At 46.9% G+C, this 14,993-nt stretch overlaps 1 protein-coding gene across 2 annotated transcripts in view; it reads left to right on the top strand.

Moving 5' to 3' along the window:
• The first annotated feature begins 2,361 nt into the window (after nt 1-2,361).
• TMEM120B (transmembrane protein 120B) overlaps nt 2,362-14,993 on the top strand; it is a 42,901-nt gene continuing 30,269 nt past the window's right edge. Inside the window, exon 1 of one of the 2 annotated variants that reach the window (XM_088828154.1) lies at nt 2,362-2,591. In XM_088828154.1, coding sequence (XP_088684280.1) covers nt 2,523-2,591 — 69 coding nt within the window. In that variant the 5' untranslated portion in view covers nt 2,362-2,522. The remainder of the gene's footprint in view (nt 2,592-14,993) is intronic. The other variant, XM_055405542.2, reaches the window with a different exon arrangement.

Below are 14,993 nucleotides of genomic sequence, written 5' to 3'. Positions count from 1 at the left end.
TATCATGCTCAAAGTTCCTAAGAAGAGGCAGATCCAGCCCCAGGAAGCTGATGAGTGAGTCTGAAAGCTCTTTCGGAAGAAACCAGGACAGGGGATTGGGGGTGGGGAGGTGGGAGGGTGGTGACGGTGGGTGCAGCCAGATAAGATCTGATACTTCTGGTACCTAAGCAGCTACACTGATGGGGGTGAACAGCCTGTGCCATCTATAGAAGGGCTTGCGAATAATCACCTGGAGTCCTGACCCCATGGAGAACAGTTCCTAAGATTTGCAACCTGACCCCTGGCCAGCTAGTGGAGAAGGTGTACTTGCACAACTCTACCTGAGGGGGCAGGGCCAACCTCTTCCACCCAGAACTGAATGACTGCAAGCATAGGTAAAGCGGGATCTTCTTCCAAAATCCTCTGCTTGTTGTCATTGTTCTGTCACTCAGTCTTGTCCAACTCTGCGATCCCATGGACTACAGCATGCCAGGCTTCCCTGTCCTTCACTATCTCCCGGAATTTGCTCAAACTCATGTCCATTGAGTCAATGATGCCATCCAACCATCTTATCCTCTGTCGTCCCCTTCTCCTCATGCTTGGTGACATTTAATTCATCCTTCAAGGCCCTGGGTTTCCTTTTTTGTCTACTAACCCCAATTAAGGGCTTCCCTGGTGGCTCAGAGGTTAAAGCGTCTGCCTCCAATGCGGGAGACCCGGGTTCGATCCCTGGGTCGGGAAGATCCCCTGGAGAAGGAAATGGTAACCCACTCCAGTATTCTTGCCTGGAGAATCCCATGGACAGAGAAGCCTGGTAGGCTACAGTCCACGGGGTTGCAAAGAGTCAGACATGACTGAGCGACTGAACGGAACCCCAATTAAATTGTTTTCTGTTTTTTTCCCCCCATGTGCATGATTTATACAGATTTGCAAGCTTCATGACACTTTATGTCAGAGTTCTCAAACTCAGCAGTCTCCAGTCCACATGAAATAAACTGGGGCAGTACAATTGAGCATGGTGGGGACCGTGGTGACTGGCAAGCCCTTTGTGAAGGGGATATCTGTTCCTCTGTTCCAGCCCATGGTCAAGTATGAACATGAGTCCAGTGTACCCAGAGCCTTCCACTTTAAAAAAATTATTTTAATTGGAGGATAACTGCTTTAAAATATGTTGGTTTCTGCTGTACAACAATGTGAATCAGTCATAAGTATACATATGTCCCTTCCCTCTTCAACCTCCCTCCCACCCCACCCCCTCCATTTTTTTCTTTTTTCATGTGGACTGTTTTTAAAGTCTTTATTTAATTTGTTATAATGTTACTTTTGTTTATGTTCTGTTTTTTTGGCCATGAGGCATGTGGGCCCTTAATCCAAGGAGGCTGGTGTCCTTGTAAGAGGTGAGGACACACAGAGGCAAGCATGCAGGGAAGGAGAACCATGTAACAACAGAACGCAGAGGATTGGAGGGGGTGAAGCTTTAAGCCAAGGAATGCTGAGGTTGGGGACCACCACCATAAACTATGAAGAAGCAAGATTCTAAGGAGTATGAATTTGTTTTCTCCTTGATTTCTCACGTCTAGCCTCCAGAACCATGATAGAACACATTTCTGTTGTTTAAGTCACCCAGTTTGTGGTATTTAACCCAGTTTGTAGTTAGGGCAACCCTAGGAAACTAATACAGGTGTCATTTGAACTAAGTAGAGAATGATGAGAAAGAGGAAACCAAGTGAAGAGTTACAGGGAAGAATATTTCATGCAAAAGCAGGAAATAAAAAACAGTGGCTGAAGAGGGGTGAGATAGGAGCTATGCCTGGAAAGCTAGGCAGGGATAGAGCTTGTAGGAGGACCAGGCAGGAGACGGGATTCAATTAGTAATGAGGTGGTTGTGTCATTTGAATGACAGAAACATCTGTCAAGCGAGTCACCCAGATCTTAGAGGGCAGGATCTAGGATGTATTAGTTGCAATAAGTAATGACAATATGAGATGGCAGGGCCCTCTCTGCGCTTCCCCGCCCTGCCCGGCGACCTTGCTGGATGGTCAATGTCAGTTCTAGCATTTCAGGCCGTGGCTGACTTCGGCTCCGTTAAGGCAACGCTCCCTCCCCGCAAACTCCTTCCTCCCTCCGACCCCAGAGACCCCAAATACACACAATCTAGGTAAAATAAGCTCTATAAATGAGGTTTGCGGACAACTTCCCCATCCCAGCTAGGCATGAGAGATTCCGTAAGGGCAGAAGCATTCTAAAGAGACGCAGAGAGACCCAGCCAAGTCCTGCAAAGGTCCAACAATACCCCCGCGGGCGCCGGGCGCGCAGGGGCCGGACCGGGGCGGGGCGTGCGCATGCGCAGGGGGCTGCCTCCCGGCGAGGGGGTGGGGCGGGCGCCCAGGCCGGGGCTGTGACGTCAGGTGCGCGCGTGGCTCGGGCTGCGCAGGAACAGCTGGTGCCTGGGAAGGCGGCCGGCCGGCGGACACGCGTGGGGTGCGGGTGGCTTGCCGCGCCGCGCTGCGGGAGCAGCCGCCGCCGCCTCGCACCACTGCACCATGTCCGGCCAGCTGGAGCGTTGCGAGCGCGAGTGGCACGAGCTGGAGGGAGAATTTCAGGAACTGCAGGTAGGACCGGGCCACCTGGTCCCGAAACTCTGCTACCTGAAGTGCCGGGTATTCCCTTTCCTGCTTACCCCAGCCCCGGCCGTGGGAACCATCAATGCCCAGAGGTTGCCCTGGGCCAGGCCCTGCGACGGAGTCGGGGGCGGGGGGGCGTTGCTGGTGGTCTGCGTTGGCCAGCCCCCTCCCATCTCCCAGGACTTCAGTTTTTCATCCGCTTGGGGCTGCGGGTGGAAGCCCCCCCAGGCCCCCCCACCCCCCGCCCTCTCACCGGCTCTTTGCCGCGCGCTCCTCCTTCGCTGCAGAAAGTTGATCTGTGACCTCTGAGGGGAAGTTCCAGGCATGTCCATGTGGGGGAGGCCGGAGGGACCAGGTATGTTCTGGGACTCAAAAGAGAAAGCCCAGCCCCTACCTCCTCAGGGGTCTCCCCTAACCCCACCGCTACCCACCAGGTTTTGGCGGCTCCACTCTCCCTTTGCTGTGGCGGGTCAGCCCTCTCCTCTGACGCTCCATTTTGGGAGATGTGCTTGGGAGCCATTCACCTTGAACCCGCAGGCTTTGCTTAGGGGTTAGAGACCCCTGACCTCAGCCTTTGGGTTTCCTGTGTCTCGCCTCTGACGTTGCTGCAGGCCGAGTTTGGCATCGTGGATGACATCTGTCACTTCTGACAGCTGGGTTGCCTCCCAGTGATAGAGGCTGCTCCCAGCCCTCACCCTTTGGCCCAGAGCCTTATGCTGGGTGGGGTGAGGTCAGGTGTAAGAGAGGCCCCTTGAAAGAACAGCATTGGCATTGCTGCTGCAGGGTCCCTGGCAGGATTAGTTAGTTGTTCCTGATAGGAGGTTCACAGAGGCCTCAGATGCCTATCCTGGTGACTAGAGAGGTCTCTGGAAATCTTGGGGTTGGCTAAGAGAGATGCCTGGATCTTTTTTTGGGAGATGGGACTGTTCCCTCCCCAGCTACCGGATTGTTTGTTTTCTCCAGAGTTGGGCTGTGTTTGCCTGAAATCACGTGGAACACCCCCAGCCCACTTCTGCCTAGTCTCAGCTGGGAGCAGTGACATTTTGCTTGTCCATGAAGCTCTTGTCTGCAGTTTGGTTAGCCTCTTACTGTGTCCAGAGTAGGAGAGAGGAGAGATGGGGAAGGGTGTCTGTAATGGGTCTTTCCAGAGCCATCTAGAGGGAAGATGGGTCATAGGTCGGAAAGAATAGAGAAGGGGTGCTGGAGAGACCAAGCAGGGAGAGGGGTGCTGTTTTAGGTGTGAGCAGAGAGTAAGGTACCAGAACTGGTTCCCAGGGGACCTTTCTGGCTCTCCTGCCATGGAGAAGAGTCAGCTACTTTTTTTTTTCCTCAGTATTTATTTTGGCTGTGCCAAGTCTTAGTTGCTGCACTCAGAATCTTCAATCTTCATTGCAGTATGTGGGGGATCTTTAGTTGTGGTTCGTGGGATCTAGTTCCCCAATCAGGGACTGAACCCGGACCTCCTGCATTGGGAGCGAGGAGTCTTAACCACTGGACCACCAGGGAAGTCCCCACTCAGCTGCTTCTCACCACCTTGTCCTGCTGGGCTCTCGGTTATGTCCAGCTGTAGAGCCATGGAGGGTTAGGGTCGGGCGTGAGAGAAGAGTTTGCTCTGTGGAGCTTTTGTTGTTCATAATTCCTTTCCCTGACCCTGCTTTCAGCTAGAAGGAAGAGTCTTAACTCTTCAGAGCTATACAATTAATAGCAATTAGATAGCTAGTCTTGGCAGGCAGAGGTTGCAAAGGAGAGGTTTGATTTGTTGTTATGTTCTTACTTGGCGTCTCTGGGGCTCAAGTGTGTGGGGGACGGAGAGGACTTGGAAATGAATCCTGGATTGTGTCCCCTGATGCACGGCAAGGGTTGTAGAAGAACTGATCTGGTAGAAACTGTGATGTCCCTTCTTCAGGTCTTCAGCATTGGGGCAAGTGGAATGGACTAGGTCCGACTTCTTTTCCTTCCCTCCACCCCCCATAACACATGTGAGAACTCTGAACTCCTGAAATGAACATCTCTGGAAATAGGCATGTAATAAATAGAGTGTATGTTGTCATTATGTGTGTGTTGGGTGAACTTTCAAATATGAGACATTCGTCGGGGAGCAAGGAGGTCACAACAGGTATACGGGGTGGGGGGGGCGGTGCTGACTGGAACTAGAAAGGTTAATGATAGGAAGGGTCTTTTTCTCCCACCAGAAAATCCCAGTCTATTTTACTTCACCTGTATCTGCTTCAGAATCTGGGATTTGTGGGTTTCATGTTCGTATCTCTCTGATTCTGTCTTTCTTGGGATGATATATAATATCTCCATGTTTTACCTCTCCTTCCCTTTTGCCAGTAGAGGGAGGAAAGAGGAAATCTAATTTCAGACCCAAGAGGATTTGAAAGATTTCTGGAATTCCCACCCAACCTCTAAAATGTCAAAAATCTCTGGGACTTTCTAGAGGAAAGGATCTTTGTTCTTTTGTCTGTGATTTACATCTGCCAGGGCCTCCCTGGACTCAGGGGCAAGGCTGAGTTGCTATGTGGACTTTGGTTTTGGCTGGTTGAGGTTTCAGGTGTGCTGGCTGATTGAGCATTAGTCTGAGACTGGTGCATGTTTGGCCCTGTGGCCTGTGGTGTGACCACAGAAGGTCACTTACAGACATGGTGGCAGGTGATTTAATGAGCATTTCTTGTCTTGCCTCTCTGGAAACCTGACCTCATCCCTCTGCACCCAGGAAGGAGGTGGCCTGAAGAGGCCTTTCCCTTACCCTGACCTCGCAGAAATGCAGGGGCCTGATAGGACATTACAGAGATTTTTGGCTTTTATTACCAATGAAATGGGTATTCCTTTGACTGCTGTGTATAGAATAGAGATGAGGGGGACAGGCTGGAAGCAGGAAGATCAGTATTATTTAATTAAAACCCTCTGAAATAGAGCCTATTATTCCCATCTTACAGAGTGAAAAATACACCCCAAAGTATAAGTACTAGAGTCAGGATTCAAATCCAGGCAGGTGAACATCAACGTCTATACTCTTTAAAAAATTTTTTTATTTATTAGGCCATGCCTTGCGTCACACAGGATCATAGTTCCCACACTAGGTATTGAACTGGTGCCCCCTGTATTGGGAGTGTGGAGTATTAACCACTGGACTGCTGGGGAAGTCCCCAGAGTCTGTACTCTCAACCACTGCCCAAGGCAGGTCTGTGCCCTGGGTACTCTTGTTTCTCTCCCATCTTGCATAACTTTCTAGGCCTCTTTTCCCCTAGAAGTGGGTTGTGTGGAAAGAACTCTGGACAAGGGAGTCAGAATTCTTGGGTTCAGGACTGAATTCTGCTGCTGTCTAGCATCTGACCTTTAGCAAGCTGCTTCTCTGAACTTGAGTTTCTTTATCTACCAAACAAAGGCTGACAGTAATAGCAGCAACAATAAGAACTAACTGTGTGATACATGGATTATTCCATTTAATCTAAACAACAACCTGGCTTTAGAGATGAGACCGAGGCTGAGAGATGTTACATAACTTGAAATTCGTGGAGCCAGAATTTGACCCCAGGCCCGCTGTTTCCATCAGGTAATTTTTGGGTTGAGCTCCAAAAGTATCCTGAGACCCTTGGCTTTAGAAGGAAACTTTTGGACTTGTGGGGACTAATTTTATTTCTGTGGTGCTTTAACATGAAGCATTAGTAAGGGTTCTTAGTTGTAAGTGGCAGAAATCCAGTGCAACCAGCTTCAAGCCAAAAACACAAAATAGTTTATTGGCTTATGTATTGGGAAGTCCAGTGGCAAATGGCTTCAGGCAGGGCTGGATCCAGGTTCTCCAATGATGTTTATGTGTGCATGTGTGTCTGTGTCCGCTGTCAGCTTCCTTCACAATGGTCTCTCCCTTGTTGTGGTCAAGATGAGCTTTGACAGCCCTAGGCTGACATCTACCAGCTTAGCAAACCTCAGAAAGGAGCACCTTTTCCCCTGTAATTCTAGCTGGAGTCCCAGGGCTGACTCTCATTGGCCCCACCTGGGTCATGTGATTATCCCTTAACCAGATCCTGTGGCACTGATTGGCTGGGTCTTGTGGTGTCTCCCCTGTTGCCCAGGGCTGGGATGTCTGCTGCTCAAACCACATGAAGTAACAGTGGGAGAGGGGCGGTCCTTTGAAGGAGAATCAAAGTACTGGTAATAAAAAAACAAAAACAGAGAAGGATGGCAGACAGCTATCTTTTTAGGAGTAATATTGTAGAGACAGTCTATATCTGTGTTTCACCAACTGTGTTAAGGCACCTCCAAGGAGCTGCAGCAAGCTCACAGGGGCTCTATGGGATAATTTGAATTTTCAAGAGAAAGACAATGACATCTGTCACGTACCACTTAAACTGCTAATGTAGTAGTTCACAGCTGCACATTAGATTATGCTGCTGCTGCTTCTTTTTAATGATGTCATATCTTTGTAAAGTTGGGTTTTTGGTGCTGATTGAAATCAAGTACTATGTGAAAATCAGTTTAGAACAAGAAATGAGGGTGGCAGTGTCCAATCTATTCCTAAGGTTTGAGAATTTGTACAGAGCCTGACAGGCATACACATCCATAAATAATTTTGGTTACTTCAAAATTAAATTAAAATACCCTTGACAATTTCTGCATATCCTTTTTTTTTTTTTCTCCAAGAGGCTACTGAGTTGTTAGGATATAGATACTTTTCAATTATTTGGCTTCCTTAGTGGCTCAGAGGGTAAAGATTCTGCCTGCGATGCGGGAGACCCAGGTTCGATCCCTAGGTTGGAAAGATCCTCTGGAGAAGGAAATGGCAACCCACTCCAGTATTCTTGCCTGGAGAATCCCCATGGGCAGAGGAGCCTGGCAGGCTACAGTCCATGGGGTCGCAAAGAGTTGGACACAACTGAATGACTTCACTTTCACTTTTTCTTCCAATTATTTGGCCTAAGGACCCTGTGAAAAGTTCACTGAGACACTAAGGATGTGGTAAACCAACAAAGTTAGGGAACCTTTGTTTTATATCCTCATTGTGGTGCTGGTTACTCAACTGTATATATTTGCCAAAATTCATTAAATTGTACACCTGAAAATTGATGATTGGTATGTAAATTATACCTATAAAGCTTATTTAAAAATACCAGTACATGGCCTGTTACGTATATCTCATGCCCTAGCTCTTTCAAAACTGAGGAAACTAAGAAGTGGCAGATTCTAGACGTGAAGTCAGTCTGAGTCTCAAGCCTAGTCACTTAATTTTTATGTTACCTGCCTCCCAAATGCCTGACCTGCTTGCCTATACCTCCACTTACTGTTCCTGAAATAGGCATTACTAATTGATCCTGGCACATGACTCAGAATCTTTCCCAGTATAGAACTGATACAGTTTAGGTGAAGTCAACTTGTCATCTTTGTAGTGTTAGTTCAGTATATTCAGCATTCAGAAATCTTTGTTTGAAGTCAGTTCCTTAGAAACAGAACTATATAAATGCAATCTCTTGAAAACTTAGCACCAGCCCCAACTATCAGCCACCGTTTTTTTGTTGTGGCCATGACTGTGTAGCAGTCTGCTGGGTTGTCCACCAGCTTGCAGTGCTCTTAGGCCAGAGCCCTGTCTGAAAATGGCACATGATGGGAGCTTAGTTCCCTGACCAGGTATTAAACCCATTGCCACTGGGGTGGCAGTACAGTCTTAACCACTGGACCGCCAGGGAAGTCTCATTGCCATCAGTTCTTGCAATAAATATTGACTCAGGTGTTGTGACTCAGTCAAGTTATGTTAAGAGGGCATCTCCAGATGTGTCACAGCCGTGCTGGGACCTGGAATCATTAACCTCATCTTCCCACTGGGGTAGAGTTTGTGGCCTCAGAGGACAGGAGAGGTGGCAGATCTCCAAATCCTTCAGTGGCAACTCAGCTGTTTGTGTCTCCTGTACATGGTATAAAAGGAATGGCTATCAGATATGTGGGAAAGGAGCTATGGGCATCCCAGCTAACAGGGCCGATGTTAGTGTCTGTCTCTCTCTGTCTCTGATCTATCCTATGTTTGTATAAGTAATACATAGCCACATATTAAAAAAAGTTAAAAAGTCAAATAGGAAATGTGTATAAGCATTCTATAACAGCTAAAATCTGGAAACCTAACTGTCCATCAGGATGGATAATTCCACTGAACATCCGTAGAGTGTGGTTTGAAGATCAGAATGAATAAACTAGAACCATATGTATTAACATGGGCAAATGTTTTAAAGAGAAAAGCAACATTGAGTGAAAAGTTGCTTAGCGGGTATATATAATATGACGTGTATAATAAAGTTTAAAGCATTCAAAACAACACACTTATGTTCTGCTTACTGATACATGTCTATACAGTACAAATACAGACTTTTGCAAGGGAGTGATATGGGTCAGACTCAGTAGAATGGAGATTTGAGCAGGGCCCTAGCAAGAAGCAAATGATTCTTCCAGATGGATCTCACTGAAAACAGTTTAAGGACGAGGCTATTTACAGAGGTGTGGCGGTTTAAAGGGGTTTCCCTGGTGGCTCAGATAGTAAAGAATCTGCCTGCAATGCCGGAGTCCCAGGTTCAACTCCTGGGTCAGGAAGAGCCCCTAGAAAAGGGAATGGCTTCTCACTCCAGTATTCTTGCCTGGAGAATTCCGTGGACAGAGGAGCCTGGCAGGCTACAGTCCATGTGGTCGCCAAGAGTTGGACACAGCGAGGCCCCTGGATCTGGGACCATCCTAATACGTGAGGGACAGAGGGAAGGGGCAGTCACCGGAGCTTGTTGCAGGGTAAGAAGAGCTGCAGGACTGGAGCTGTAGCCTCGAAAGCCTAGTAAAGTGAGGAGGAGGCAGGGGAACCAGTGCCCCAGTCTGCCTCTCCTCCTGCACCCAGTCTTCTGTCCTGACATCCCATTGGCTAAGTAGGAGGCAGGACAAGGGAGCCCAGGAGATGCAGTCTGTAGGGGTCAACCTCTCAGGGCACAGAGGAAGACAGGATTGATCTGGGGTGGGCTTGGGGGCAGAGGATGGGGATGCTATGTGAAAAAATATGTAGGGGCTTTCAACAACTTGTGCACTATTAGTTCTTAAACTGAGGGTGAGAAGTGTGGACATTAATGTTGTTTATTTTCTATTAATTATGGGATTTTCTGTCTTTTTCAATATACCTGACCAAAAAGTCACCTAACAGTACCAAAAGGCTTATTCATAAAAATAGGCTCAATGGGACTTCCCTGATGGTCCAGGAGTTAAGACTCAGCGCTTCCACTGCAGGGGGCACGGGTTCAACATCTGGTTGGGGAACTAAGATCCCACATGCCGAGAGGTGTGGCTAACTAAACAAACCAAAAAAAAGACTCAGTCATTTATGTGATTACGACCATGCAAATTTCATTCACTGAAGAACTGAGCAGTGTACAATGCTTGTACTTTCTCTTGGGGATTTTTATTAAATTTATATAGTCAGCATTTGATTGTTTCCTGGCAGTGTTTGCCTTGTAACTATCCTTCCCCGCCCCTCACCTCAAAGCTCTATCTTTAGGTATTTTATCAAGTGGGTCTTTCTTTCTTTTGCTTGGTCTTGAGTTAGGCAGCAGGGGGTTGGGACTTTTTCTGAGCAGCTGAACAGAGTCCTTTCTTTCCCAGCTGCCTGTCTGCTCGGGTGCCCCCAGCACTCCAGGTTATTTTTGGAGGTAGCAACTTGAAGTGGGAGTCAGTCATGTGTTTTATAAGCTGGTACTCCCTGCATTGTGTGCAGACACCTGACTCGAAGTTTTTGGTGAGTGTGCTCCTTTGCTTCAGTCCACTGCTGCCAAATTTATTTTATTTACTTTATATTTCTTATTTATTTATTTGGCTGCGCTGAGTCTTACTTGCAGCATGCAGGGTCTTTCAGCTGTAGTGTGTGATATCTAATTCCCCAACCAGGGATTGAACCCTGGGCCCCTTGTGGGAGTGCAGAGTCTTAGCCACTAGACCACCAGGAAAGTCCCACTGCTGCCAAGTTTAGAAATAAAAATAGTGGTTTGGTATTTTGGCATTTTCTTTGAAAGTTGGCAAACATACATGTACCATATGACCCAGCAGTTTCATTCCTAGGTATCTAACCAAGAGAAGTTGAAATATATACTTACTACCAAGACTTGTGCACGAATGTGCGTGGCAGCCTTATTTGGAATAGCCAAAGACTGGAAATAACCTATATGTCCAACAACTGGTAGATGAATAAACAAAATATGGTATAAATGCCGAGGTACAGTTAAAAAGTGGGTACATGCTGCAACAGAAATACACCTCAAAAACACTATGTGAAAGAACCAGACACAAAACTGCTTCTTATATGATTCCATTGATATGAAATACCCAGAAAAGGCAAATCTATAGAGTCAGAAGGTGGGTTAGTGGTTGCCAGGAGCTGGGAGGAAGGAAGAGTGGGGAGTGAGTGTGGATGAACACTAGAGATCTTATTGGGTGATGGAAAGTTCCGAAACTGGACATGGTAATAGTTGCACAACTTGATAAATCTATAAAAATCACTTAATTGTACACTTAAGATGAGAATTTTATGACATGTAAGTTATACCCCAATAAAGTTGTTAAAAAATAATGGTTTAGGTTCTTGCTTTGGCAGAAAAACACCCAGTATGGTTGTTCAGAGATCTGCGTTTTAAAGTGCCTGTTTAGTTACTGGCTTGATGAAGGATTTATTCATCAGGCTCCAAGTTTTTGGCACCTTTATGATGACAGTGCCCAGGGCAAGAGGTTGTTAATGAGTCCAAGATTTATGGCTTCTCTTCTTACCTGGTGTGGTTAACTTTTCCTAGAAGGGAGGCTCTGTTCTTTGGCATATTAAATCTAGATTCTGACCCCTGCCTCATTTTTAAATTAGCTAATTAATTTGACTGTACTGGGTCTTAGTTGCAGCATGTTGGATATTGTCTTCCTTTCTGCATGCGGGATCTTTAGTTGTGGCATTCGAACTCTTAATTGCAGCAAATGGGGTCTAGTTCCCTGCCTGGGGATAGAACCTGGACCCCCTGTGTTGGGAGTGCAAAGTCTTAGTCACTGGACCACCAGGAAGTCCCTGACACTGGCCTCTTAAATGGAGACACTCAACCCAAATTGGCAAAGCCAAACAGAATAAAATGGCATTTGTTCATTTATATTAATTAGGACCTCAAAGGTGTACCACTTTCAGATATAAGCTGATCCAGGAGCTTAAATGAAACCATCAGGGCTCAGTTTACCCTCCATCCTGTTTTCCTCTCAATTGGGTTCATTCCCAGGCAGCTAATGGCAGCCCCATTAGCTCAGGGCTCATATCCTGCTACCTTCAAAACGAGTGGCAAAAAAGTTCTTTTTTTCCTTTTTTTCAACAGTTCTGATAAAAAGTCCCACAACTGAGTGTGATTGGTTTTGAATACTCGTTCCTGAGTCAACCAGCTGGGTCCGGTGGGTGATGTTCTGATTGGCTAGGCCTGGGTCATTTGCCCTGGAAGCTGGGGCAAGGTCCACTCTGTTCCTAGCCAGATCTCATGGACTCAGTGTCAGGGAGGGAGGATCTTCAAAGAAATTACAGGGAATTAACCAGAAAGGGAATAGCTGCCTAACTGGCAAAAACAACAGAAGGCTTCCATCTGGCGACTAGTTGCGTTCAAGACCATAGGGGCTGGTTGGTTGAAAGGCAGGATTGGCTTGCCTCCGTGTGGCTCACTCCTGGAAAAAGCATCTCAAAGCACAGGTCTAGTTGAGGGTCTTCTGGAGACATCCTCAGGAGTGGAGGGCAGGGTCTCTGAGGGAAGACAGGAATTGTGTTCCTCCCCCCTCCCCCGTCCCCTCCTAGAAACACCAGAAAGACAGTCCCATCAAGACACAGCTGTCGTGAAATGGTTCAGCCTCTCTGGAAAATGATATGGCAGTTCTTTTAAAAAAAAAAAAAATTAAGCTGTGTGATCAGTTACCATATGATCCAGAAATTCTGCTTCTGAATACACACACACACACACACACACACACACCCCAAAGAATTAAAAGCAGGGACTTGAACAAATATTTATACATCCATGTTCATAGTAACATTATTCACAATATCCAAAAGATGGAAGCAACCCAGGTGTGCATCGACAGATGGGTGGATCAAATGTGGTATATACATACCGTGGGGCATTGTTCAGCCTTAAAGAGGAAGGAACTTCTGATACGTTCTGCAGTGTGGATGGACCTTGAAGACGTGATGCTGTGTTTAAATGTCAGGCACAAAAATATAAATACTGTATGAGTCAACTTACATGAGGTACTTAGAGGAGTCAAATTCATAGAAATAGAGTGGTAGAGGACTTCCCAGGTGGCACAGTGGGTAAGCACCCACTTGCCAGTGCAGGAGACACGGGTTTGATCTCTGTTCTGGGAAGATCCCACATGCCTCAGAGCAACTAAGCTCTTGAGTTGTAACTACTGAGCCCACGAGTTGCAACTACTGAAGCCCACTTGCCTAGAACCTGTGCTCCATAACGAGAGGCCATTGCAATGAGAAGCCTGAGCACTGCAACAAACAGTAGCCCCTGCTCGCCACAACTAGAGAAAGCCTGTTTGAAACAGTGAAGACCCAGCAGAGCCAAAAATAAATAAATGAGAAAATAGGGTGGTGGTTGTCAGGGGCTGAGGGGAACAGGAAACTGAGTAATTGGGTGACGGGTTCAGAGTTTCAGTTGAGATGATGAAAAAGTTCTGGAGATGGATAGCAAATAATGTGAACATAGTTGGTATCACTGAGTTGAACACATAAAATGGTTAAGGTGGTAAGTTTTATGTGTATTTCATTGCAATTAGAAAAATTTTAACGATTAACATGGTAAGTTTTATATATATTTTACCACAGTTGAAGAAAGACAGAGAAAACTGTCTGGAAAAAGGGCAGAATCCAAGAAATGAGTTGATACTCTTTCCTGCCGCTTGTGTGACTGGCACAAGGTGGGATCAGCAGAGGCTGGGTGTGGGTGAGGAATGCCCTGGGAACAGAGGGCGTGTCACACTAAGGGCCTTGTTTCCACTTCACATGGTCCTCGAGGCTGACAAATCCTGAGCCTGGAGCCAAGGACAGGGTGGACAGGAGGTGTGGTCTCCAGTATCAGATCTCCCCTAGGAAGTGGCTCTAGCCAGTGGCAGAGAACTGTTAGGAGTCAAGAATGACTGTATGTGCCTGGGGACACAATTATGAGAAGGGCCATGGACTTCAATCTGATGTTTTAAGAGTGGGCAGAAAATACCACCAGTGGAGCATTATTGTTGTTTAGTTGCTCAGTTGTGTCTGACTCTTTGCAACCTCATGGACTACAGTACGCCAGCCTTCCCTGTCCTTCACTATCTCCCAGAGTTTGCTCAAACTCATATTCATTGAGTTGGTGATGCCATCCAACCATCTCATCCTCTGTTGCCTGCTTCTCCTCCTGCCTTCAGTCTTTTCCAGCATTAGGGTCTTTTCCAATGAGATGGCTCTTTGCATCAGGTGGCCAAAGTATTGGAGCTTCAGCATTAGGTGAAGTATGGAGCATTACATGCGTGTGTGCTAAGTTGCTTCAGCCGTGTCTGACTTTGTGCAACCCTATGGACGGTAGCCTGCCAGGCTCCTTTATCCATGGGATTCTCCAGGCAAGAATATGGAAGGGATTGCCATTTCCTTCTTCAGGGGATCCTCCCGACCCAGGGATCGAAGCTGCATCTCTTACATCTACCTGCATTGGCAGGTGGGTTCTTTTACCATTACACCACCTGGGAAGCCCATGGAGGCATTAGGAAGTGCCTTTAAGAAAGTCAGTGGGGATAGCACTGAGTGTTGGTGAAGTGTGGGCAGCTGTTATATGCTGTGGGTGGGAGCATAAATTGGCACAGCCACTCTGTGGGCAGTTTGCCAAGATATGTTAAAAGTAAAAACAAGCCTGTACCCTATGACCCAGCAATTCTACTTCTCTTCCCCAGAGACACTTGTGTGTGTGCCCAAGGAGACAGTGCAAGGGTATTAGTAATTGTTGCGTTGTTGGTTATTGTCAGAGGCTGGAAACAACCTAAGTATCCAGTGATAGGAAAATGGCTAAATAAACTGTTTTGTGTTCATAGTATGAAGTGCTGAACAGGACTAAAAATGAAGCACATCTGTATATTCTTCTTTTTTTCTTCTTCTTTTTAATTGATTAATTTGGCTCTGCCAGTCTTAGTTGTGGCACGCGGGATCTTTGATCTTCGTTGCAGCATGTGAACTCTTAGTTCTGGCATGTGGGATCTAGTTCCCTGACCCGGGATCTAGTTCCCTGACCCCGGATCAAACCTGGACCCCCTGTGTTGAGGGTGTGGAGTCTTAGCCACCGGGCCACCAGGGAAGTCCCTATCTATGTATTCTTATGTGGGTAGATCTATAAGACA

The sequence above is a fragment of the Moschus berezovskii genome, chromosome 19 (genome assembly GCF_049115385.1).
Source record: "Moschus berezovskii isolate FMDL1 chromosome 19, NW_MosBer_1.0, whole genome shotgun sequence".
NCBI lineage: Eukaryota > Metazoa > Chordata > Mammalia > Artiodactyla > Moschidae > Moschus > Moschus berezovskii.
Note: the sequence above shows the minus strand (reverse complement) of the source record. Positions and strands in the feature narration are given on the sequence as shown.